This window comes from Oncorhynchus nerka, linkage group LG8, assembly GCF_034236695.1.
Source record: "Oncorhynchus nerka isolate Pitt River linkage group LG8, Oner_Uvic_2.0, whole genome shotgun sequence".
Classification (NCBI taxonomy): Eukaryota; Metazoa; Chordata; class Actinopteri; order Salmoniformes; family Salmonidae; genus Oncorhynchus; species Oncorhynchus nerka.
Genome location: NC_088403.1, coordinates 43,735,313 through 43,763,115, shown reverse-complemented (window position 1 = coordinate 43,763,115; position 27,803 = coordinate 43,735,313). Strand labels below are relative to the sequence as shown.

Genomic DNA, 27,803 nt, shown 5'->3' with positions numbered 1-27,803 from the left:
TACATTGGATCAGGACTAACAAGCTGCTTTTTGTGAAATGGAGGAACACTAGAGAAGTAACCATGCTCACCACACAGCATAAGGCATTAAAAAAACAACCATGTCTCGAGGAGGGTGAAAAATGCCAAAGGGCATGGGTGAGAAAGAATGTCCCCATTGCTGTTTCTGTGAAGGACTATAATGCCACCATGGGGGGTGGCAAACTAGCTGATGCTCTGATAGGCTACTACCAGGTCCTCCACAAGACCGGAAAGTGGTACACTACTTTTTTTTAACCACTTTGTGGACATGGCGACAGTAAATGCCTTCATTCTCCACAAGCAGATTGCCAAAGAAAATGGTCAAAGCCCTCTCTCCCTGTTCGCCTTCCAAGAGAAGCTGGTGTTGGAAATGGCTGAATTTGGGGCCCAAAGCAACCTCACAACCATCAAAGACACGCAAGGTGGGTGACAAAAGACAAAAGGAAGAACTGCAAACATTGCAAAAAACATTGCTCAGGAAGGAAAGAGGTATTCAAAAGGTAGGATTCATATAGGCCTAACTATATAAAAAAAAATCTTTCACTTTCTGGTGTTCCTTACATTCTGTTTGGTGCCTAACGTTTTTAAAGTTGGGAGTAGTGTGTGTGTGTTTGTGGAAGAGAGAGTGGTGTGTGTGTTAATGAGAGAGGGAGACAGTGTGTGAGGGAGGGAAGGTGCGTCTGTGTCCATTCCTCCAGCCAAATCAGATAGGGCTTTGCAAATATGAGCAAATTAGCCATTCAATGCAGTATTCTATTATATACAGTGAACAGTGTGAATTAATATGTGTAGGCCTCCCGAGTGATGCAGCAGTCTTCGGCATTGCATCACAGTGCTGGCGGCGTCACTACAGATCCGGGTTTGATACCTGGCTGTGTCGCAGCTGGCCGCGATCGGGAGACCAATGAGGCGGCGCACAACTGGCTCAGCGTTGTCCGAGTTAGGGGAGGGTTTGGCCAGCGGGACATCATTGTCCCATCGCGCTCTAGAGACTCCTGTTGCAGGCCGGGTGCATGCACACTGACACGGTCACCAGGTGTACGGAGTTCCCTCCAACAGATTGGTGCAGCGAGCAGTGTGTCAAGAAGCAGTGCGGTTTGACAGGTCGCGTTTCTGAGGACGCATGGCTCTCGACCTTCGCTGTACGGGAGTTGCAGCGATGGGACAAGACTGACTACCAAATGGATATAACAAAATTGGAGAAAAGGTACAATAAAAAATCCATATATGTTGCATTGAGTGAAAGTGTGAAAATCAGTGACAGGTTTTGTGTGTAGCACATGCGCATAACGTTCAGAAGACAGTAACAAGTGTCCGGGGGACGGGGCGACCAGTACCCTAGGACACTGAATTGTTCCCCCATGGTATCGAGATAATACTTGGCGTGGTATCATGCATGAATCACAAATTCAAAATCTATTCAAATTATTCTAAACTTCCAACACCGTGGTTCCTTTATCGCACGCGCACACACACCTCTTTCTTTCCCCTCACTCACTCAGTCACTCACTCACGCAAACACGTCTGTTACTCACAGATATCGTCGATGAATTGAGAGATGCAGGAGCGTACATTAGTGAGGAAGTCATCCTGCTTAACCTCCAGGGCCTCGGCCAGGCCTTCAGTGTCCACACCAACATACTCTGGGTAGAAGAGGGGCTTCTTCAACTGCCTGCAGAAACTGGAACACACGCATTACAAATTGCACGTCACTCATAGACAGGATGAGAGACGCACTGCAAATGGCATTTCACCCATAGACAAGAGACACACAATACATATAATATTACACCCCACACAGACAGACACATTTCAGGTATACCAATTTGTAAGTCGCTCTGGATAAGAGCGTCTGCTAAATGACTTAAATGTAAATGTAAATGTATACAGTGCCTTCAGAGTATTTATACTACTCGACCTAGTCCATCTTTAGTTGTGTTACAGCCTGAATATAAAGTTGATTAAATACATTTCTCACCCATCTACACACAAAACCCAATAATGACAAAGTGAAAACCTGTTTCTAGAAAATGTATTGAAAATGAAATACAGAAATATGTAATTTACATAAGTATTAACACCCCTGAGTCAATACTTTGTAAAGCACCTTTGGCAGTGATTACAGATGTGAGTCTTTAAGGGTAAGCCTAAGAGCTTTCCACATCTGGATTGTGTAACATTTGCCCATTATTATTTTCAAAATTATTCAAGCTCTGTCAAATTGGTTGTTGATCATCGCTAGACAACCATTTTCAGGTCTTGCTATAGATTTTCAATTAGATTTAAGTCATGGTCTTTGTGGTTGAATCTGTGTTTGAAATTCAGTGATCAACTGAGGGACCTTACAGATACAGTGCCCTCCGTAATTATTGGGACAGAAACAACATTTTTGTTGTTTTGGCTGTGTACTGCAGCACATCACTTTCGGGTTAAAGTGCAGAATCTCAGCTTTAATTTCAGGGTATTTTCATCCATCTCAGGTGAACCGTTTAGAAATTACAGCACTTTGTGTACATAGGGACTATTTTTGGGGACCAAAACTACAGGTACAAATTCACTTGTGTATTGAAGTAGTCAAAAATTCAGTATTTGGTCCCATATTCCTAGCACCCAATGATATCAAGCTTGTGACTCTACTTGCTTGTTACTCTACATCAAACTTGTTGGCTGTATTCAAATACAAAGTGCTGGAGTACAGAGCCAAAACAACATAAAATGTGTCACTGTTACAAAAATTAAGGAGGACACTAATTGTATGTGTGGGGTACAGAGATGAAGTAGTCATTCAAAAATCATGTTAAACAATAGTATTGCACAATAGTATTGCACAACTTACAGTGCGTTCGGAAAGTATTCAGACCCCTTGACTTTTTCCACTTTGTTACGTTACAGCCTTATTCTAAAATTGATTTAATTGTTTTTTCCCCCTCAATTGACACACAATACCCCACAATGACTAAGCAAACACAGGTTATTAGTATTTTTGCAAATGCATAAAACTAAACTGAAATTTCACATAAGTATTCAGACCCTTTACTCAGTACTTTGTTGAAGCACTTTTGGCAGCGATTACAGCCTCAAATTTTCGCTACAAGCTTGGCACACCTGTATTTGGGGAGTTTCTCCCATTCTTCTCTGTAGATCCTCTCGAGCTCCATCAGGTTGGATGGGGAGTGTCACTGCACTGCTATTTTCAGGTCTCTCCAGAGATGTTTGATTGGGTTCAAGTCCGGGCTCTGGCTAGGCCACTCAATTAAATTCAGAGACTTGTCCCAAAGCCACTCCTGCGTTGTCTGGCTGTGTGTTTAGGGTTGTTGTCCTGTTAGAAGGTAAACCTTCGCCCCCAGTCGGAGGTCCTGAGTGCTCTGGAGCAGGTTTTCATCAAGGATATCTCTGTACTTTGCTCTGCTCATCTTTCCCTGCCGCTGAAAAATATCCCCACAGCATGATGCTGCCACCACCATGCTTCGCCGTAGGGATGGTGCCAGGTTTCCTCCAGACGTGATGCTTGGAATTCAGGCCAAAGAGTTCAATCTTGGTTTCATCAGACCAGAGAATCTTGTTTCCCATGGGTTGAGAGTCTTTAGGTGCCTTTTGGCAAACTCCAAGTGGGCTGTCATGTGCCTTTTACTGAGGAGTGGCTTCCGCCTGGGCACTACCATAAAGGCCTGATTGGTGGAGTGCTGCAGAGATGGTTGTCCTTCTGGAAGGTTCTCCCAACGCCACAGAGGAACTCTGGAGCTCTGTCAGAGTGACCATCGGGTTCTAGGTCACCTCCCTAACCAAGGGAGCAGCCGGGCAGCCAGCTGTAGGAAGTGTCTTGGTTGTTCCAAACTTCTTCCATTTAAGAATGATGGAGGCCACTGTGTTCTTGGGTACCTTCAATGCTTTAGAAATGTTTTGGTACCCTTCCCCAGATCTGTGCTTCGACACAATCCTGTCTCGGAGCTCTACGGACAAATGCATTGACCTCGTGGCTTGGTTTTTGCTTTGACATGCACTGTCAACTGTGGGACCTTATATAGACAGGTATATCCCTTTCCATATCATGTCCAATCAATTGAATTAACCACAGGTGGACTCCAATCAAGTTGTATAAACATCTCAAGGATGATCCGTGGAAACAGGATGCACCTGAGCTCAATTTCGAGTCTCATAGCAAAGGGTCTGAATACTTATGTAAATGTATTATTTCCATTTTTTATTATGGGGTATTGTGTCAATTATTGAGGATGTTTTAAATGTATTTAATACATTTTAGAATAAGGTTGTAACGTAACAAAATGTGGAAAAAGTCAAGGGGTCTGAATACTTTCCGAATGCACTTTATTATGTGACTCGTTAAGCAGATGTTTACTCCTGAACTTATTTAGGCTTGCCATAACAGAGGTTGAATACCTATTGACACAAGACATTTAAGATTTTCATTCATTTGTAAAAATGTCTAAAAACAGAATTCCACCTTAACATTATGGGGTACTGTGTGTAGGCCAGTGACAGAATACATTTGAGATTCAGGCTGTAACATCAAAATATGGAAAAAGTCAAGGGGTGGAATACTTTGAAGGCACTGTAACATACAACAATAACTTACTTTTTGCTTGATGATTTGTATGCCTAAACAGCAAATCAGAGAAAAGGATTAACATTTATTAGTTCCAGAAAACAGAACGAAAAATGAACTATTTAGGGACAGCAAGAGATTTTCCTGAACATGTGACTTTTTGTTGTGGTCAGTGAACAGCATCAACCACTTATGTACTATCCTTGATGATTTGAAATGCATATCCACCTGTTAATGTACAGTTGCATCCAAATATATTGGAACCCTTGAAATTTTCATAAATAATTTACTTTTCTGAAATAAGTTGAAAAATAAAATTGATCTCCACACCCTCGTCATTGGACAATTTTAATTTAGAAAATAAAGACTAATGGCATGGACAAAAGTATTGCCACCCCTGAGTTAGTACTTGGTTGCACAGACTTTGGCCAAGATAACTGCCAACAAACGCTTAATGTAGCCATATGAGCTTTCTGCACCTTTTTACTGGTAATTTGGCCCACTCTCAGCAGCAAACTGCTCAAATTCTTCAATGTTTGAGGGGTACCCTCCACTAACTCCTGTTTTCAGCTCTCGCCATAAGTTTTGGATGCTATTCAGATCTGGACTCATTGCTGACCACTCCAGAACTGCTTCTTGAACCTTTGATGTGTGTGACTTTGTCGTCCTACTGAAAAATCCACAGCCTGCAACAGACACAGTTTTTGGAGTCTGGGTTGAACATTGCACTCCAAAGCCCCTTGATAATCTGTTGTTTTCAGTCTTGCACACATTCAAGGCCTCCAGTGGCAGAAGCAGCAAAGCAATCCAACAGCATTATCGAACGTCCCCCATGTTTGATTGTGGGGAGGGTGTTATTTTCTTTGAATAGATGTGGTAAAGAGGTCAATGGAACGCAGACCATGGGGGATAGTAGGATGCCGGATTGGCGCACATTCAACAAATCGGATCTATTCAATGAAAAGAACACTCGCACTACAATCAAAAATGAGGAGGCTTGATAATGCTGTGGAGGTTACTTTGCCGCCTCTGGTACTGGGGGCCTTGAACATGCGCAAAGCATCTTGAAATCAGCAGAGGTCTTCTTTGAAGATTGTGGGTCTTTCAGTAGGACAACAACCCCTAACACACATCAAAAAGCACCCAGGAATGGTTCAAGAGATGCTGGCCAACGAAGAGTCCAGATCTGAATCACATCCTAAATGTGGCAAGATCTGAAAACAGCAGTTGGTGGAGGGCAACATTGAAGAATTAGAGCATGTTTGCTACTAAAAAGTGCAGTTATCTTGGCCAAAGTACTAGCTCAGGGGTGCCACTTGTGTGGGTTGTAGACTCCGTCTCATGCTACCACTAGAGTGAAAGCACCGCCAACATTCAAAAGTGACCAAAACATCAGCCAGGAAGCATAGGAACTGAGAAGTGGTCTGTGGTCACCACCTGCAGAACCACTCCTTTATTGGGGGTGTCTTGCTAATTGCCTATAATTTCCACCTGTTGTCTATTCCATTTGCACAACAGCATGTGAAATTTATTGTCAATCGGTGTTGCTTCCTAAGTGGACAGTTTGATTTCACAGAAGTGTGATTGACTTGGAGTTACATTGTGTTGTTTAAGAGTTCTCTTTATTTTTTTGAGCAGTGTATAAAAACATTACCTTTGACAAGCTTCTTTTGTTGGCGCTCCAATATGTCCCATAAACATCACAATTGGTCCTTTTGTTCGATTAATTCTGTCCATATATATCCAAAATGTCCATTTATTTGGCGCGTTTGATCCATAAAAAAACAGCTTCCAAATTGTGCAACGTCACTACAAAATATTTGCCTGTAAACTTTGCCAAAACATTTCAAACTACTTTTGTAATACAACTTTAGGTATTTTTAAACGTTAATAATCAATCAAATTGAAGACGGGTCTATCTGTGTTCAATACAGACAACAAACCAAGCTACTTTTCAAGTCTTGCACAACTCTCAACAGTGTTACGAAGTTCCTAGATGGCCGTACTTCTTCATTGCACAAAAGAATAACCTCAACCAAATTCTAAAGACTGGTGACATCCAGTGGAAGCGGGAAAAACTGAAAACAAGTACCTAAGAAATATTGTTTCCCAATGAGAACTCACTGAACAGAGACCTCAAAAAAAGAATTCTGAACGGTTAGTCCTCTGGGTTTTGCCTGCTACATAAGTTCTGTTATACTCACACACATGATTCAAACAGTTTTAGAAACTTCAGAGTGGTTTCTATCCAAATCTACTAATAATATGCATATCTTATATTCTTGGCATGAGTAGCAGGAAGTTGAATTTGGGCATGCTATTTATCCAAAAGTGAAAATGTAGCCCCCTATACCTTAAGAAGTTAACAAAAATCAAATTGGTTCTGCAATGTTGAAAATCCAACAACGTGTGGTGACCAAAACTGTTTGAAATTTCAACTTATTTTAGAAGAAATAGGGAATTATTTAAGAAAAGTGTAAAGTTGCCAATATATTTGGCCGCAACTGTATATCCATTGTTTGGCTGAATATATTATAATTTAAAACATTTTGTTAAATGAAAACAATCAAATGAAAAACCACACACTGACCTCTAGGAAGTGGAAGGGGTCGTTCTCCTGGGCGAGGTTCTGGATTCTGCTGTGGACATCCTGCAGACGAGCGTGATCCTGGGTCACCTTGGCTATGTTCCGCTGGATGTTGGGGCCACACTCGCTCTCTTGGGAGCGGGTACAGTCCCTTAAGGCTGTGAGCAAGCCCTCCAGGTGGACCTGTAACTCCTCCCCCACCGTCATGATCCGCTGGTCCGAGTCCTCCAGGAACTTCTGCACAGAGAGAGAAAGAGAGTTGAGAGATGGGGGCAGGGGTGTGCGTGCGTGCGTGTGTTTAACCAGAGAAAACCAACTAATCAGTGTCCAAAGTTTCTCTTCGTCTGCCACTAAAGTAAAATGCATGAAAATATACAACTCTGTGAACAAACAAATACATGACATCTTACATTACGATAAGAGTCCGGGTCGGTACTCAGAAAGTGTCTCAGAATAGGAGTGCCGATCTAGGATCAGGTCCCCTCCGTCCATATAATCATATTCATTCAGTCTACAAGACAAAACATATCCTGGATCAGCACACTTACCTTGTTAATTTGTTCCTCCACTTTCTGCTCCTGGAGAGTTTTTTCTGCTTTGCGCAACTTCCTGTCCACCTTCTGTAGCTGGGTCTCCAAAATGCCCTGAGGGACCAGAGAGAGGGGGAGAAACCAGGGAGGAGTTTGGGGGGAGGAGAGAGTGTGTGTTAGGGGGAAGAGAGAGTTAGGGGGAAGAGAAATAGAGACAGGGGAGAACCATTGTTACCTACATTCACTATGACAAGACTATAGTGAGGGTAAATGGTGAACTGAAAATGTCTCCCTTTCTCTCATTGGTTCAGACAAGTCACTTCTGGAAATGGGTTGAACAAGTCATTCAAACAGTGAGATCACAAGTTATGATGAGTCCTAAACGACACGCTACTTTATAGTTTACTACTTTTGAACAGAGCCCTATGGGATAGCTTTCTTCCCACTATAGGGGATAGGGTGCCATTTGGGACTCGCACATTGTCTCGTTCGCTCAACCATGTCAGACTAGTGACAACAATAAAATGATATTCACCTGTGTTCTAGACTCAATAGCCTCTGTGGCAGCCTAGTCTAGAGCACATAAGTGTGGTCTTTGTATCTGTGTGTGTGGTTCACTGTTGAGTGTGTGTGTGTTTACCTTTTGTTTGAAAGTAATTGGGGGTATATTCTTCTTGCTTGGGAGTGTGTTCTAGCAGAGCTTTAACAGACCTGCCAACCCTGTCCAACTTTTTAGAGTACCAGAAGCACGTAGCAAATTGGAAATTCAACCGAATTGGGGTTCTTTCCCCCGCACGCTCATGCTGTTTGTGAGTATGATCGCAATTACAGAATTGTACCAAATCAAGTCTATAAAAGGTTAAAATACGTTCTTGACATTATTCCATTTACACATATGGTAAAAGTCACTAACAAGATATAATTAGAAAGAACACAACTGGTCTTTATTCTTGGAGTTCTTATTTTATTAAACAAATAAGTCATTTGTTTAGGTACAAAATGTACCAATGTCTTATCCACGATACCCTTTTTATTTAAAAACTCTGATATGATAAGAACAACAAATGTTTGAAGCAGAGCATCAGTATCAAATAACCATATTATTCATAATAAAAACGAAAACGCTATGATAGGAAACAGTGGGTGAGAACAAATCTTCTGGAGACCTTCAAATGTTCAGGAAATAATAGCTTTATGCAGCAGGGCATCAGGGTAGACTTCTCTGTGGCAAACAGTTCCTCTGGCAATCATTGAAACCTTCTTGGTAACGAGGGCACTCAGCATGTCTGTACTGAGGGAGGCTTTGTACTGGGTTTTGTTCTTGGAAACGAGACTGAATATTCATTAGCAGTCTGCATTGCAGTGGAATATAACCAATATCCCCAGCATCACATCCGAAAGGTGGGAGTAGACCAGGCTGCCCCCCCCCCCCTTTTTTTCATTGTGCCGATTTCTCTCCAGGTCTGATCCGTGCGCATGTTGACCAGACTCAAAAGGTTGTTGCCTGATCAACAGAGGTTCCCTCAGGAATAATGCAAGGAAAGCGGGCCATGAAAAAGTTGAGGGATGAGAACTTAGCAGTCTGCCTGTTGGCAATGTCAGCAACCACTGCATGCTGGAGGAGCACATCTCCAAATGGTAATTTCAGCAACATGTAGTCTACTGCAGAGGAAAATAAGTTTCTGACATCTGCATAGAAGGTCTTCAGATCCAGCTTGCCTTGGCCCCCAAATTCAGTCTCTATAGTAGAGGAACGCTCGTCACCTCTCAAACAGAGCCAATCACTAGGGCCAGCTCACAAGTATTGGCTTTTTAGACACGGTTCCTAATTAACACCAAAAGGAAAATAATTTTGAAAACATATAAACAAAAATAAATGATTGCATCGACAGACCGCAAACTGGCTACACAGAATAGAAGTAGGATACCGCAAAGGGAATCTGAACGCTGTCGCTAGAAGAGTCCGGTGTTTCAGCCTATGTAAAAGGTGCCCATTGGATTTCTTTGCTGCGCAAACATCATTTAAGATTTTCGAAATTTATATAATCTCCAATCTAGTGCAAAGGCATTTTTAGAAGCATTGCCTCTATAGCTAATACCAGACACTCATGCATTCTTCATGGCGCAGTCTTCTAAACTCCCCACTCCATTTAATGCCATGATGTTAAGATTTACTTTTGATTATACTTTTGTAATGCTTTTTGTGACGTGGATCATAATTACAGTTACAGTCTATCAGGATGCATGATCCTCGTAATGTTACGTGGAAAATACAACTAATGGGACGCAGAATTAAATGTATAGCACACTTTCTTTCACTAGCAAATGCGAGTGAACTGCTGGCACTTTAGAGCCCACTGAATGACCATCTCATGTTCGCTAAAGTTAGCTTGAAACAATTAGTGTTGACCTTTCCACAACACACGGAGTCAAAAAGAGATTTGTCCGCGAGTTTACGTACAGCTGACAGTCGGCAAACTCAGCATCACAACAAACAGGAGGGGCAGACACGGGGTAGCTACGTCGAATAATGATGTATTAATCTCCATGTCCGTTGACACAAACTCCGTACATGTCTGTGTATTGCAGCTCAAGAATCGGGATGTTAGATTTACTCAGTGGATTTAGTTTTTATAAAAAATATTTTTTTAAACATGTAAAAACAAAAATCAGGCCTTATTAATTTCTGCGTACTTTTAACTCGGATCTCGTACCTGAGTACATGCGTACAGAGAATTGTGTACAGAGAATTGCATAGTTGGTACGCAAAATGAGTGCATTTTGGCAGGTCTGCTTTTACCTTCAGATCTTTCATGGTGTTCTTTGGTTTTTGGAGTGCTACATTTAGGCATGTACATCACCCTCCTGACTAGTAGACCAACCAACAGAGACCTCTTAACGCCACCGCTCTTCCTACAATCATTGTCATTTAGGTTCCAACTCTAGAGCCTTTACCTTCAGACCCTTCATGGTGTTCTTCAGGGTCTTGATGGTGTGTCCGGCGTGGCCCCCCTCTATGGTACAGGCGTTACAGACACACATCCTGTCGTCCATGCAGTAGTAGCGGTACATCTCATCATGTTCGGGACACTTCCTCTTCCTAAGGTCTCCCAGGGGCTCGGTCAGGGGGTGCTCCCTAAATGCAGGTAGCTCCAGGTGGGGCTTCACATGCTCCTGACACGGACAAAATTAAGAAAAAAAAGTAATGTTTGAAAATAAATACACATTTGGGAGGCACTATTTGTCAATCAATCATCAGGGGAGTTTTGTAAGACCAACGCAAACGTGGCCAAAAACATGACTGAAACAGGAACCAACTTTTCCATAATTCTAAAGCAAGAGGTCACAAATGAAAGTGATACATGAGACCTCTCTAACCAATTCAATTGTACACAGTCTATGTTTTAAATTTGTGTGCGTGATATGGGGGTATAGAATGTCAAACTTTTTATAAAGAAAAACTTTTATTAACAATCGCAGCAGTGTAAAGTACTTAAGTAAAAATACTTTAAAGTACTGCTTAAGTAATTTTTTGGTGTATCCGTACTTTACTATTTATATTTGACAACTTTTACTTCACTACATTCCTAAAGAAAATAATGTACTTTTTACTCCCTTGAGACCCCCTACTCCCTTACATTTCCCTTGAGACCTAAAAGTGCTCGTTACATTTTGAATGCTTAGCAGGACAGGAAAATTGTCAAATTCACACACCTATCAAGAGAGCATCCCTGGTCATCCCTACTGCCTCTGATCTGGGGGAATTCACTAAACACAAACGCATCTTTTGTAAATTATGTCAGAGTTTTAGAGTGTGCCCCTGGCTATCGGTAAATAAAATAAAAACAAGACAACGGTGCTCTCTGTTTTGCTTTATATAAGTATTTTACTGGGTGACTCACTTTTACTTGAGTGACTTTCTATTAAGGTATCTATTCTTTTACTCAAGTATGACAATTGGGTACTTTTTCACCATGAATCACAGCTCTGTTGACACTGCCATGTTGATATGAGCCTTGCTGTTGAAAAACTACTAGCGTCCGACTTTCGGTCACAGATGCACCTCCACAGACTTCACTCGCCAACTTTGTCTACATTCAGCTTAGTTAGCCTTAGTGCTCGAAAACACCCAATGTGTTGAGAATACTGGTGCTGTGCAAAAACGTAGACTTAGATAGCAGAATAATGTTGGAATATTTCTGCTCCACAGTGCTTAACAAGGGTGCCACACTAACATATTTGGAATTATGGGTGCTGAATAGCAATATTCCATGTATGGGCCTCCTATATCTTTACCTGACACATGGACACCTCGCATTTCAGACACGTCTTCACCGCAAACACCACCTCTCCTCCAGCCCCGGGAGCTCCAGGTTCCCCTTTCCCCGCCTCGCTAATGTCCCCTGGGCGGCAGTAGTCACAGGGCACGGACACAGGGATCTTGGCTGTTGCCGGGCGGCCACCATCTGGTTGTTGTGGTCTTGACAACGCTGCCTGGACATCATAGTGACAGCACAGAGAAAGGACAAGGAATAGAGTACGCTGTGTTTTGTGGTAGACCTATAGGCTATGAATCAGTAGAGTAAGCTATTGTATAGATGAATTCTCCTAAAACTAAGGTCATCATCACAGTGACAGTCCTATAAAATAGCAAAAATATATCAAATTAATGGCATTCGGTAATCACGATTAATCAACATTTTTGAATTTGCTCAAATTTGGCCATAAATAAATATTCTTCCATTTCAAACAGTGCATTGAAATTACAGGCATATTATGCTTGATTGTAAGGGACGTAAAACACAAAATGATCTACATCAGAATGTTTTAATAGCATTTCTCACCACAGTAAGTCACTGTAACATACAGCTTATTAATTAATGGTCCCAGTGTTTAAGTAGGCCTATTCCCTCTCATTAATGTTATTGAAGTGTAATTCGCGCACAGCACATACACACTCTCTCACACACCCACACCTTTAAGTATTGTTAAAGCTTCAGGCCTTCTAAATGAGTGTGACTATTAGAAAAAAGAACTGGGTCTATGGATACAAAGAGCTTTAAAACTTGTCCAACAATGTTATGAAAACACTAACTATATGCACTGTTCAGATAACCCACTCACACACATCCTCTCACATACACACACACACACAATCATACACACCCCACTGTTGCATATGCAACCTACGTTTGAAGGATCTCTTTGAGTAACCTATTCCATTTCAGTCCTTCCTGTGCCATCCAAATGTGCACAGGAAGGTCAAGTTATCCGGTTGGCTAGCTAGCTAAGTAACATTACTAGCTAAACAATATTGCTTGTTTAACGACTTCGGGGTCATTTAAAATGGCCCTCGACATAAGCATGAATCCACAGCAGAAAGAAAACATAGCTCCAGTAATATTAGCCATAACTTTTACGATTTTGCCTGGAGGCACACGGTACTTCAGCGATGTAGCTGAAGGCGCAAGCATTGACTGTAGCTGTGTTTTGTTCTGCGCTTAACCCCCAATTTTTGAGAGCACAATGTGAGATTTCTTAGTCAGTATAGCAATGTAACGTTAATAATCTGTCAGTTTCCCTAGCTAATTCCATACTTCTCACACCGACACGGTATAAACAGCGCTATAGGCTTCACTGTCATGGTGCACAGTCAGTACACAACACTATCATCATCATCATCATCATCATGTCCCAGCAGGGTCAGACAGCCAGGGAAGACCAGTCTGCAAAGATCAGGTTAATTTTGCAGTATATTATTACAACCAGTGAATGGATACAAAGCTCCAATCTTGAGTTGAAGGGCAGGCTACTGTGTAGAAACGGGGAATAATGGTAATTTCAATTATTGAACCATTGATTCTATTTTTGGATAATATAATGTATAATGTACACCAAGGTCAATCTTTGTCATGCCTCATCTGAGCAGATTCAAACAGTGACAGGGGTCTCAGGAGGGTCAGGCAACCTGGGAAGACCAGTCTGACGGCGCTGAGGTGAACTTTGGCAGATGCAACACTTTATTCTGTCTGTGCAGCAAACACTGGACAAGCCAGAAGATTCAAAGATAAACTTTAGAGGTTTGTCAGACTATTTCCAAACCATATCAAGGGTTGATAGAGGATTTTACCGATGACACAAAACATGTAAAACAAAAAAGTGAGGAAGATCTGGGAGACACTATGAATGGAAACAGATACACTACTGTTCAAAAGTTTGGGGTCATGGGCCTCCCGGGTGGCGCAGTAGTCTAAGGCACTGCATCGCAGTGCTAGCTGTGCCACCGGAGATTCTGGGTTCGAGTTCAGGCTCTGTCGCAGCCGGCCGCGACCTGGAGGCCCATGGCGCGGCGCACAATTGGCCCAGCGTCGTCCGGGTTAGGGAGGGTTTGGCCGGCAGGGATATCCTTGTCTCATCGCACACTAGCGACTCCTGTGGCGGGCCGGGCGCAGTGCATGCTGACCAGGTCGCCAGGTGTACGATGATTCCTCCAACACATTGGTGCGGCTGGCTTCCGGGTTGGATGGGTATTCTGTCAAGAAGCAATGTGGCTCGGTTGGGTTGTGTTTCGGAAGAAGCATGGCTCTCGACCTTTGCCTCTCCCGAGTCCGTACGGAAGTTGCAGCGATGAGACAAGACTGTAACTACTACCAATTGGATACCATGGAATTGGAAAGAAAAACAGGGATACATTTTATTTTTTAATAAATAAATTAAAAGGTTTGGGGTCACTTAGAAATGTCCTTGTTTTTGAAAGAAAAGCAAATTTAAAATATCGACTAATTGCATTGGCATTCATTTTAAGGTTGGTTATCCTCGCGCAATGTCACAATAGATGGAAGAAATGTGATGCCTCACTAGATTTGATTTATTACACGATTAAGGGTATACTGTGTAACTTTCGTAAATTCTGGATGCCTTATATGGAATACTGTACGACAAAAGGAGTCTATTGAAAACATGCCCATGTCAGGGGAGATACCTATTTATGCAATCCCTAGCTGCTGGGCGGCTCAGTCCTGGCCCTGGGGGTCTGCCATACTGTTGGTTGTCACTCTGGCCTTGGAGTAACACATCTGAAACCAATAATAAATGTTTCACTAAGATCCTAAAGCTGAGTGGGGTGTGTTGGGGCGCTGCAGGGCGGTGGACCCCTAGGGGCAGGATGGGGTGATCCAGCTATATTGTATGCAAGTTAAAAAGAGCACTACAGTACTATTAGGCCTGTGATCTGAATTACAGTGCCCTCCATAATTATTGGGAAGTCATTTATTTTTCGGCTCAATACACCAAGTTTGGATTTGAAAACAATGACTATGAAGTGAAAGTAAGTACTGTCAGGTTTAATTTGAGGGTATTTCCATCCATATCAGGTGAACTGTTTAAAAATTACAGCACTTTTTGTATATCATCCCCCCCATTTTAGGGGAGCAAAAGTAATTCAGACCCCCTGCCAGGTTATGTCCTCCCCTCTTCGAAAACAAAAGTTACGCCCCTGGTTCCATGCGGTGAAGCTGTTATTCAATAGGTTTCTATGAGCTAATAGCAAGCAGTATGGCCCCCCCCAAAAAATTCATCAAATAATTAGATGTATTTTTTTCCCCAAGGGGTCGTAAAATTCAAAAAGCAAAATGATCCTTGGTAAGACGAGCATAAAACAATTCCATATAGCTTAGTAGAACCCCCCCCCCCGGCTTAGACTCTTATGGGTTAAAAAGGGTCCATGCGGAAACAGGTGCACTTAAAAGGTTTCGTGCGGTGAACAAATGGAGACGCAATTAACGACGTCAAAAAGAATTATGCCGATAAACATCACGCATTAACTTTGACAATCCTACTATAAACGGATCAACTTTACTTTTCTGCTTTTACCGCAACTTCTATGACCAAGCGCCATATGTATCAAGCGTCTCAGAGTAGGTGTGCTGATCCAAGATTGAAAAGGTAAAACTGATCCTAGATCAGCAGTACAACTCAGACGCTTTGTGAAAATGGCCCCAGGACACACATACCTGTCCCCGGAGGCGGTAGTCGTCGGCGATGTTGGCCAGCTTGAAGTTCTTCTGCGAGGCTGCGGAGCAGCGGTGGCTCTCGCGACACTCTGGGCAACGGAAGCGACCTCGCTCTGCCTGGCGTTTGAGGCGGCGGACGCAGAGGAGGCAGAAGTTGTGGCCGCAAGGCAGCAGGTGGGGGTCACGGAACAGGTCCAAGCACACGGGACAGGTGAGCTCATCTTCAAGAACAGTGGACTGATCCATGGAGGTAGCCATGATGGGAAGGGGAGGAAGCTGATAGATGGGAAGAAAAAGGGGGAAAGGAAGGGAGCTGAGCTGATGTGAGAGGGGGAAGAGCCAAGGTATGTGTGGTTTGTAGAGAAAAATTCAATTTTGATAGGAGTTTATGTCCCTCTAATATAAAACATGGTTATTGGAGTATTTCGAGGTGATCAGATAAGTAGTAACACATTTGGCAATTTAAAACATAACTAGATTTAAACTTTTATCTTCTCATTTCCAATAAACACTGTAGATGTTGGATGAAAAGTGTAAGAGATGAGTCACCCAGCTCTGAACTTGCTGACAAAACCTAAAATTCAAAGGTAATTTTTGGTCGTAGTTGAATATCTGCTGGGGTGTATTCATTAGGTTGATGTTGCAAAAGGTTTTGCAACTGAAACCGTTTACTCCAAACGGAAAAGATTTTACCTTGGAAAACCAGTTACTATTGGACAAATTAATGTTGGTCCCTCCAGGTTTCGTTCAGGTTTGTTTCTGTTTGCCATGAACAGTAAACGGTTTCATTGCAAGACGTAACGAACAGGGATGGAAATTAAGCTAGCCCCCTAGCCCGTGGCTACTTTTCAGACAGGAGTAGAACAGTAGAAAATGCGCACAACTAGCCCACCGACTAGTGAATATTTGTATTTTCAAATATTGCATGACAAAAGAAATTGGCCAATTTCAATTCCGATAGTAGCCTCATAACTCACCATTTCATACAGTGCATTCATTAAGTATTCAGACCCTTGAATTTGACACAATGTTACGTTACAGCCTATTTCTAAAATGTATTAAATCGTTTTCCCTCATCCATCTACACACAATACCCCATAATTACCAAGCCAAAAACAGGGTTTTAGAAATGTTTGCTGATTTATAAAAAAATGTAAATACACAATCAGAATGGCCGATTTCAAGTTTTTTTTTTTTTACACCTTTACTCAACTAGGCAAGTCATTAAGAACACATTTTTAATTTCAATGACGGCCTAGGAACGGTGGGTTAACTGCCTTGTTCAGGTGCAGAACGACAGATTTTTACCTTGTCAGCTCGGGGAGTCAATCTTGCAACCTTACAGTTAACTAGTCCAACGCTCGAACCACCTGCCTCTCATTGCACTCCACGAGGAGCCTGCCTGTTACGCGAATGCAGTAAGAAGCCAAGGTAAGTTGCTAGCTAGCATTAAACGTATCTTATAAAAAACAATCAATCAATCATAATCACTAGTTAACTACACATGGTTGATGATATTACTAGGTTATCTAGCGTGTCCTGCGTTGCATATAATCGATGCGGTGCGCATTCGCGAAAAAGGACTGTCGTTGCTCGAACGTGTACCTAACCATAAACATCCATGCTTTTCTTAAAATCAATACACAAGTATATATTTTTAAACCTGCATATTTAGTTAATATTGCCTGCTGACATGAATTTATTTGTGTCATTTCTCTTGCAACAGAGTCAGGGTATATGCAGCAGTTTGGGCCACCTGGCTCGTTGCGAACTGTGTGAAGACAATTTCTTCCTAACAAAGACAGCCAACTTCGCCAAACGGGCGATGATTTAACAAAAGCGCATTTGTGAAAAAAACACAATCGTTGCACGACTGTACCTAACCATAACTAGGCAAGTCAGTTAAGAACACATTCTTATTTTCAATGATGGCCTAGGAACGATGGGTTAACTGCCTCGTTCAGGGGCAGAAAGAGATTTTCACCTTGTCAGCTCAGGGGATTCAATCTTGCAACCTTACAGTGAACTAGTCCAACGCAATAACGACCTGCCTCTCTCTCGTTGCACTCCACAAGGAGACTGCCTGTTACACGAATGCAGTAAACCAAGGTAAGTTGCTAGCTAGCATTAAACTTATCTTATAAAAAACAATCATAACCACTAGTTAACTACACATGGTTGATGATATTACTATATATTATCTAGCGTGTCCTGTGTTGCATATAATCTGACTGAGCATATAAGCATACAAGCATCTAAGTATCTGACTGAGCGGTGGTAGGCAGAAGCAGGCGTGTAAACATTCATTCAAACAGCACTTTAGTGCGTTTTGCCAGCAGCTCTTCTGGTGTAACCGAAGTGAAATGGCTAGCTAGTTAGCGCACGCTAATAGCGTTTAAAACATCACTCGCTCTGAGCCTTCTAGTAGTTGTTCCCCTTGCTCTGCACGGGTAACGCTGCTTCGATGGTGGCTGTTGTCGTTGTGTTGCTGGTTCAAGCCCAGGGAGGAGCGAGGAGAGGGACGGAAGCTATACTGTTACACTGGCAATACTAAAGTGCCTATAAGAACATCCAATAGTCAAAGGTTAATGAAATACAAATGGTATAGAGGGAAATAGTAATTTAATCCCTATAATAACTACAACCTAAAACTTCTTACCTGGGAATATTGAAGACTCATGTTAAAAGGAACCACCAGCTTTCATATGTTCTCATGTTCTGAGCAAGGAACTGAAACGTTAGCTTTCTTACATGGCACATATTGCACTTTTACTTTCTTCTCCAACACTTTGTTTTTGCATTATTTAAACCAAATTGAACATTTTTCTTTATTTACTTTTGGCTAAATTGATTTTATTGATCTATTATATTAAGTTAAAATAAGTGTTCATTCAGTATTGTTGTAATTGTCATTATTACAAATAAAAAAATTGGCCAATTAATCGGTATCGTCTTTATTTGGTCCTCCAATAATCGGTATTGGCATTGAAAAATCATAATTGGTCGACCTCTATACCTTATTTACATAAGTATTTAGACCCTTTGTACGAGACCAGACGGAAGCCACTCTTCAGTAAAAGACACATGACAGCCCGCTTAAGAGTTTGACAAAAGGCAACTAAAGGACTTGCAGACCATGATAAACAAGATTATCTGGTCTGATGAAACCAAGAATGAACTCTTTGGCCTTAATGCAAAGCGTCACATCTGGAGAAAACCTGGCACCCTCCCAACAGTGAAGCATGTGGCACCATCATGCTGTGGGGAAGTTTATCCATCGGCATGGACTGGGAGACTAGTCAGGATCGAGGAAAAGATTAATGGAGCAAAGTACAGAGGGATCCTTGATTAAATTCTGCTCCAGAGCACTCAGGACCTCAGACATGTTCACCTTCCAACAGGACAACGACCCTAAGCACACAACCAAGACAACGCAGGAGTGGATTTGTGACAAGTCTCTGAATGTCCTTGAGTGGCCCAGCCAGATCCCAGAGTTTAACCTTTATCTAACAACTCTGGAGACCTGAAAATAGCTGTGTAGAGAGAGACGCTCCCCATCCAACCTGACAGCGCTTAAGAGAATCTGAAAGGACTGGGAGAAACTCCCCCAAATACTGGTGTGCCAAGCTTGTAGCGTCACACCCAAGAAGACTCGAGGCTGTAATCATTGCCAAAGGTGCTACGACAAAGTACTGAGTAGTAAAGGGCCTGAATACTTATGTAAATAACAGTTCAGTGTTTTATTTTTAATAAATTTGCTAAAAAGTCAACCTTTTTTGGGTTTGTCATTATTGAGTATTGTGTGTAGATTGGGGGGGGGGCGATGTAATACATTTTAGAATAAGGCTGTAACGTAACAGAATGTGGAGTAGGTCAAGGCGTCTGAATACTTTCCGAAGAATGCACCGTACATGACATCTCCCTTTCTTTAGATGTACTGTAGCTAGCTAACTCTTTCATCGTCAACGATACTGGAGACATCTAACTACGTCTTGTATGCAAGTGCAATGGCTCAAAACAAAAGCAGCTGAGTTCAAATCTATTTATATGATAAATAGAATACGCTGACCTCCATGGAATGTTGTAGTTTAGAGCGCTAACGTTAGCTATCTAGCTAAAGTTAATTAATTAGCTAGCTATCATAGGTGGCATAATAGTGGCGCTAGGCGTTGACAATACAAACATTGCCGCACATACCTTACGTCTATTACAGAGGACACCGTATTTCACAAATTCTTATTTAGCCTCTCCCATTCTTTGCCATACCGATATCTCCAATGAACATGATTCAGGCACTTACAATTGTTCTTCGACCATTCTTACCAGGGAACCGAAAGTGAACTCTCTCGTGACCTCGTGACGCTGCGGGCAAGCTGATAGGGTCACGTGACTAGAATGCGCGCGTGGAACTTTTTTGTATTATTTTGTATTATTATTAAACAGTAACACACAATACGGAACAGACAGAGAGGGATTACATAAAGAAAAACCACATCAAATCCAGACGGGAAGTGACATTTTGTTTTGCATACATTTGAATGATTCTAAATTATTTTCCAAATCAGTTAAATATTTTAAAAGGGACCATTTCTTCATACATTTTGATTTGTGAATGAAAAATGTTCCTAATAAAATAGAGATTAATGTCGAATCAGTTTCGTAAAACAATATGTACAATTTGCATATTTAAATGGTTGTATGCATTTTGTTGCCAAGATATAGCTTCAAATCAGTCCAGAACACATCATTACTACAAAATAAGTGTCAAATGGATTCCGTTTCTAGTTCACTGGTTAACATCAGGTATACATTTATAAATCAAGCTATTACACGGGTATAATCTATGGATAATCTTAACGGAGACCTTTACTTTTTGTCACCATAAATGTGTGTGGAGTGGGCCAAACAAGGCGTCAGTACACGTCAAACGATGGAGTCCAAAAAGCGCTCGTGGAATTTTTTTCTATATCGTTAACATTTTAGTCTTCATTTCAGGTTAGGGTTAGTCATAAGGTTAGCACTGTGGTTACGTTTAAAATCAGATTGTATGAAAATAAATTGCATCACTGCCTGGTACGGCAATTGCTCGGCCTCTGACCGCAAGGCACTACAGAGGGTAGTGCGTACGGCCCAGTACATCACTGGGGCTAAGCTGCCTGCCATCCAGGACCTCTACACCAGGCGGTGTCAGAGGAAGGCCCTAAAAATTGTCAAAGACCCCAGCCACCCCAGTCATAGACTGTTCTCTCTACTACCGCATGGCAAGCGGTACCGGAGTGCCAAGTCTAGGACAAAAAGGCTTCTCAACAGTTTTTACCCCCAAGCCATAAGACTCCTGAACAGGTAAACAAATGGCTACCCGGACTATTTGCATTGTGTGCCCCCCCCAACCCCTCTTTTTACGCTGCTGCTATTCTCTGCTTATCATATATGCATAGTCACTTTAACTATGTATTAATGTACATACTACTTCAATTGGGCCGACCAACCAGTGCTCCCGCACATTGGCCAACTGGGCTATCTGCATTGTGTTCCACCACCCCTCTTTTACGCTACTGCTACTCTCTGTTCATCATATATGCATAGTCACTTTAACCATATCTACATGTACTTACTACCTCAATCAGCCTGACTAACCGGTGTCTGTATGTAGCCTCGCTACTGTATATAGCCTGTCTTTTTACTGTTGTTTTATTTCGTTACTTACCTATTGTTCACCTAATACCTTTTTTGCACTATTGGTTAGAGCCTGTAAGTAATAATTTCACTGTAATGTCTACACCTGTTGTATTTGGGGCACGTGACAAATAAACTTTGATTTGATTTGAAATCGGTGAGGTTTGTGGCTGTGTTCTTAACTACTGATGACCCCGCTGTAGAGGGACACCAGCAAACCACTTTTGTCAAGTCAGTGACCAACTTTCAAAGTGTGTTACATTATGGGAATGAACATTGTCCAATTTGCGCCAACATGTCAACTGCATGAAATTTACAAAAATCATGTCCTCCAAGGTCCTGAAGTTTTGACCGCAGTCAACTCAGAGATAGATAGCACGGGTGTGCTGACATGGCCGTATTCGTAATCTTATCCGTAAATTGACAGTTGATAGTCAGATCGGATGACACTCGTGATCAGAAAAAAAAAGTTTTTTAATATGCATAAATATATTTAGGCAAAATACCTCCTTGCACGTTTGCACCTGAAAAAAAATGCAGATTAGGAGCAGCACGCAGAGGGGGCGTGTGTGGTGGCTACTGAGGGGAGGACGGCTCATAATAATGGCTGGAATGGAGCAAATTGAATGGCATCAAACACATGGAAACCATGTAGTTTGATGTTGATACCTTTCCAACTATTCTGCTCCAGCCATTACAACGTGCCAGTCCTCCCCAATTCAGGTGCCACCAACATCCTGTGGTGTGTATTTATGCGTTTATCCTCAATTTATAGCAGGCAGACAAATGTTATATTATGCACATTGATAGCAAATGTCCTTGCCATGTGTTTTATCATAGTAGCAGGCAGCAGTAATCTAAATGATCAGACCAAAAACATGCAGGAAAAGTGATCATGTGAAATTATGAAGCGAGTGGACGGAAAAATACAGCTTCACTCCATCTAATCAGAGCAGCTAGATCAGCGTGCAGCCCGCCCTTCTCTTTACAGACAGGTAAACTAGCCAGTTGAGTTATTTAGACCATGTAGAACCTTGCACATGGCTGACAAATGAGAAAGATGTGTGCTGGCACCTGAGAAATCTATTTTTTTTAGATTAGGGATAATTACAAAAAATGAAAATCGAAATGTATTGGTCACATACACATGTTTAGCAGATGTTAATGCGAGTGTCGCTTAATGCTTGTGCTTCTAGTTCCGACAGTACAGTAATATGTAACAAGTAATCTATCAATTTCCCAACAACTACCTAATACACACAAATCTAAAAGGGGTGAATGACAATATGTACATATAAATATATGGATGAGCGATGGCCGAGTGGCATAGGCAAGGTGCAATAGATGGTATAATATACAGTATATACATATGATATGAGTAATGTAAGATATGTAGACATTATTAAAATGGCATTGTTGAATACCTAGGATAGGATAAAGTAATCCTTCTCACCCCCCCCCCCTTAAAAGATTTAGATGCACTATTGTAAAGTGGCTGTTCCACTGGATGTCTTAAGGTGAACGCACCAATTTGTAAGTCGCTCTGGATAAGAGCGTCTGCTAAATGACTTAAATGTAAATGTAATTGTTTAAAGTGACTAGTGATCCATTTATTCAAGTGGCCAGTGATTGGGTCCCAATGTAGGCAGCAGCCTCTCTGAGTTAGTGATAGCTGTTTAGCAGTCAGATGGCCTTGAGCTGTTTTTCAGTCTCTCGGTCCCAGCTTTGATGCACCTGTACTTACCTCGCCTTCTGGATGGTAGTGGTGTGAACAGGCAGTGGCTGGGGTGGTTGTTGTCCTTGATGATCTTTTTGGCCTTCCCATCGATGTGGATGGGGGGGATGCTGTTTCCTGAAGTCCACAATCATCTCCTTTGTTACGTTGACATTGAGTGAGGTTGTTTTCCTGACACCACTCTCCGAGTGCCCTCACTTCCTCCCTGTACGCTGTCTCGTCGTTGTTGGTAATCAAGCCCACTACTGTTGTGTCGTATGAAAACTTGATGATTGAGTTGGTAGGCATGCATTGTCACGCAGTCGTGGGTGAACAGGGAGTACAGGAGGGGGCTGAGCTTGCACCCTCGTGGGGCCCCAGTGTTGAGGGTCAGCGAAGAGGAGGTGTTATTACCTACCTTCACCACCAGGGGGCAGACCGTCAGAAAGTCCAGGACAGGACCCAATTGCACAGGGCGAGGTTAAGACCCAGGGCCTTCAGCTTGATGATGAGCTTGTAGGGTGCTATGGTGTTGAATGCTGGGTTGTAGTCAATGAACAGCATTCTTACATAGGTATTCCTCTTGTCCAGATGGGATAGGGCAGTGTAATGGCGATTGCATCGTCTGTGGACCTGTTGGTATGCAAACTGAAGTGAGTCTAGGGTGGCCGGTAAGGTGGAGGTGATATGATCCTTGACTAGTCTCTCAAAGCACTTCATGATGACAGAAGTGAGTGCTGCGTGGCGGTAGTCATTTAGTTCAATTATCTTTGCCTTCTTGGGTACAGGAACAATGGTGGCCATCTTGAAGCATGTGGGGACAGCAGACTGGGATAGGCAGCGATTGAATATGTCCGTAAACACACCAGACAACTGGTCTGAGCATGCTCTGAGGACACAGCTAGGGATGCCGTCTGGGCCAGCAGCCTTAAGAGGGTTAACACGTTGAAAATGTTTTACTTACGTCGGCCACGGAGAAGGAGAGGGGTGCAGTCCTTGTATGCGGGCCAGTTATTTCCTGTAGACCCTGCCACATACGTCTCGTATCTGAGCCGTTGAATTGCGACTCCACTTTGTCCCTGTACCAGAATTTTACTTGTTTGATTGCCTTGCCGGACGGAATACCTACACTGTTTATATTAAGCCATATTCCCAGACCTCTTTCCATGGTTAAATGCGTTGGTTCGCGCTTTCAGTTTTGCGCGAATGCCACCATCCATCCACGGTTTCTGGTTAGGGTAGGTTTTAATAGTCACAGTGGGTACAACATCTCCAATGCACTTCCTTATAAACTCACTCAACGAGTCAGCGTATAGATTGATGTTGTTCTCTGAGGCTGACCGGAACATATCCCACATGATCAAAACAATCTTGAAGCGTAGATTCCGATTGATCAGACCAGTGTTGAATGGTTCTAGTTACTGGTACATCCTGTTTCAGTTTTTGCCTATAAGACGGTTGGAGCAAGATGGCGTCATGGTCGGATTTGCCGGAGGGAGCACGGGGGAGGGCTTTGTATGTATCGCGGAAGTTAGAGTAGCAGTGTTCGAGTTTATTACCCCCGCGAGTACTACAATCAATATGCTGATAGCCTTGTTCTCAAATTTGCTTTGTTAAAATCCCCTACTACAATAAATGCAGCCTCAGGATATATGGTTTCCAGTTTACATAGAGTCCAGTGAAGTTCCTTGAGGGCCGTTGTGATGTCTGCTTGAGAGGGAATGTACATTAGCAGTGACAATAACTGATGAGAATTTTATTGGGAGGTAATATGGCCGGCATTTGATTGTAAGGAATTCTAGGTCGGGTGAGCAGAAGGACTTGAGTTCCTGGATGTTGTTATTTGCAACTGTGTGCAACTGGGTACTGGACTTCCTGACGGGCCGCCCCCAGGTGGTGAGGGTAGGCAACAACATCTCCACCCCGCTGATCCTTAACACTGGGGCCCCACAAGGGTGCGTTCTGAGCCCTCTCCTGCTCCTGTACTCCCTGTTCACCCACGACTGCGTGGCCATGCACGCCTCCAACTCAATCATCAAGTTTGCGGACGACACTACAGTGTTAGGCTTGATTACCAACAACGACGAGACGGCCTACAGGGAGGAGGTGAGGGCCCTCGGAGTGTGGTGTCAGGAAAGTAACCTCACACTCAACGTCAACAAAACTAAGGAGATGATTGTGGACTTCAGGAAACAGCAGAGGGAACACCCCCCTATCCACATCGATGGAACAGTAGTGGAGAGGGTAGTAAGTTTTAAGTTCCTCGGCATACACATCACAGACAAACTGAATTGGTCCACCCACACAGCAGCGCCTCTTCAACCTCAGGAGGCTGAAGAAATTCGGCTTGTCACCAAAAGCACTCACAAACTTCTACAGATGCACAATCGAGAGCATCCTGGCGGGCTGTATCACCGCCTGGTACGGCAACTGCTCCGCCCACAACCGTAAGGCTCTCCAGAGGGTAGTGAGGTCTGCACAACGCATCACATAATGAATTATAGTGTGAGTCAAAAGTTTGGACACCTACTCATTCCACGGTTTTTCTTTATGTTTACTATTTTTTACATTGTATAATAATAGTGAAGACATCAAAACTATGAAATAACATTTGGAATCATGTAGTAATTTCTTTCCTTAATGCATTTTGAAGCAATCAATTGTGTTGTGACAAGGTAGAGATGGTATACAGAAGATAGCCCTATTTGGTCCATAGTATGGCAAGAACAGCTCAAACAAGCAAAGAGAATTGACAGTCAATCATTACTTTCAAAGTTCTTAATGTTTCCGCATTGACTGACCTTCGTGCCTTGAAGTTTCGCAAAAACCATCAGCCGCTATGATGAAACTGGCTCTCACGAGGACCGCCACAGGAATTGAAGACCCAGAGTTACTTCTGCGGCAGAGGATAAGTTCATTAGAGTTACCAGCCTCAGAAATTGCAGCCCAAATAAATGCTTCAGAGTTCAAGTAACAGACACATCTCAACATCAACTGTTCAGAGGAGACCGTGTGAATCAGGCCTTCATGGTCGAATTGTGGGAAAGAAACCACTACTAAAGGACACCAGTAAGAAGAAGAGACTTGCTTTGGCCAAGAAACACAAGCAATGGACATTAAACCGGTGGAAATCAGTCCTTTGGTCTGACGAGTCCAAATGAGATTTTTGGTTCCAACCACCGTGTCTTTGGGAGACACAGAGTAGGTGAACGAATGATCTCCACGTGTGTGGTTCCCACTGTGAAGCATGGAGGCGGTGTTGTGATGGTGCTTTGCTGGTGACACTGTCTGTGATTTATTTAGAATTCAAGGCACACTTAACCAGCATGGATACCACAGCATTCTGCAGCGATACGTCATCCCATCCGGTTTGCGCTTAGTGGGACTATCATTTGTTTTTCAACAGGACAATGACCCTAAACACACCCCCTGGCTGTGTAAGGACTATATGACCAAAGAGGAGAGTGGTGGTGCTGCATCAGATGACCAGGCCTCCACAATCACATGACCTCAACCCAATTGAGATGGTTTGGAATGAGTTTGACCACAGAGTGAAGGAAAAGCAGCCAACGAGTACTCAGCATGTGGCAACTACATGGTTCCAATGGTTACTACATGATTCCATATGTGTTATTTCATAGTTGTCTTCACTATTATTCTACAATGTAGAAAATAGGAAAAATAAAGGAAAACCCTGGAATGAGTAGGTGTGTACAAACTTTTGACTGGTACTGTAAGTCAAAACTAACTCGGCCTCTCAGGAACATTCACGTTCTTCTTGGTAAGTAACTCCAGTGTATATTTGGCTTTTTGTGTTTTAGGTTATTGTCCTGCTGAAAGGTAAATTAATCTCCCAGTGTCTGGTGGAAAGCAAACTGAACCAGGTTTTCCTGTAGGATTTTGCCTGTGCTTAGCTCCATTCTGTTTCATTTTTATCCTGAAAAACTCCCCAGTCCTTAATGATTACAAGCATACCCATAACCACCACTACACTTGAACATATAAAGAGAGTGGTAATCAGTAATGTGTTGTATTGGATTTGCCTTAGGACAAAAAGTAATTGCTTTACCACATTCTTTTGCAATATTACTTTTGTGCCTTGCAAGGATGTATGTTTTGGAATATTCTTACTCTGTACAGGCTTTCTTCTTACCACTCAGTAATCGTTAGTTCTGTGGAGTAACTACAATGTTGTTGATCCATCCTCAGTTCTCTCCTAATCACAGCCATTAAACTTTAAACTGTTTTAAAGTCACCATGGTAAAATCCCTGAGCGATTTCCTTCTTTGGCAACTGAGTTAGGAAGGACGCCTGTATCTTTGTAGTGACTGGGTGGATTGATACACATCATCCAATGTCTAATTAACTTCACCATGCTCAAAGGGATATTCAATGTCTGCATTTTTCATTTTTACCCATCTACCAATAGGTGCACTTATTTTGTGAGGCATTGGAAAACCTCCCTGGGCTTTGTGGTTGAATCTGTGCTTTAAATTCCCTACTCGACTGAGGGACCTTACAGATAATTGTGTGTGTGGGGTACAGAGATGAGGTAGTCATTCAAAAATCATGTTAAATGCTCTTATTGCACAGTGTGAGTCCATGCAACGTATGTTACTTGTTCAGCTCATTTTTACTCCTGAACTTTAGGCTTGCCATAAAAAGGGTTTGAACACTTCATTTCTCAAGACATTTCAGCA

At 42.4% G+C, this 27,803-nt stretch overlaps 1 protein-coding gene across 3 annotated transcripts in view; it reads right to left on the bottom strand.

Moving 5' to 3' along the window:
• LOC115133353 (E3 ubiquitin/ISG15 ligase TRIM25-like) overlaps positions 1–20,100 on the bottom strand; it is a 31,551-nt gene extending 11,451 nt beyond the window's left edge. Inside the window, exons 1-8 of one of the 3 annotated variants that reach the window (XM_029666495.2) lie at positions 20,037–20,100; positions 15,714–15,989; positions 11,998–12,195; positions 10,657–10,875; positions 7,720–7,815; positions 7,175–7,408; positions 4,615–4,637; positions 1,556–1,701 (exon numbers count right to left, since the gene is read on the bottom strand). In XM_029666495.2, the coding sequence (XP_029522355.2) occupies positions 1,556–1,701; positions 4,615–4,637; positions 7,175–7,408; positions 7,720–7,815; positions 10,657–10,875; positions 11,998–12,195; positions 15,714–15,971 (1,174 nt within the window). In that variant the 5' untranslated portion in view covers positions 15,972–15,989; positions 20,037–20,100. Of the gene's footprint in view, positions 1–1,555; positions 1,702–4,614; positions 4,638–7,174; positions 7,409–7,719; positions 7,816–10,656; positions 10,876–11,997; positions 12,196–15,713; positions 15,990–19,910 lie in introns of all 3 variants that reach the window. The other 2 variants (XM_029666493.2, XM_029666494.2) reach the window with 2 other exon arrangements.
• Positions 20,101–27,803: the final 7,703 nt, after the last annotated feature.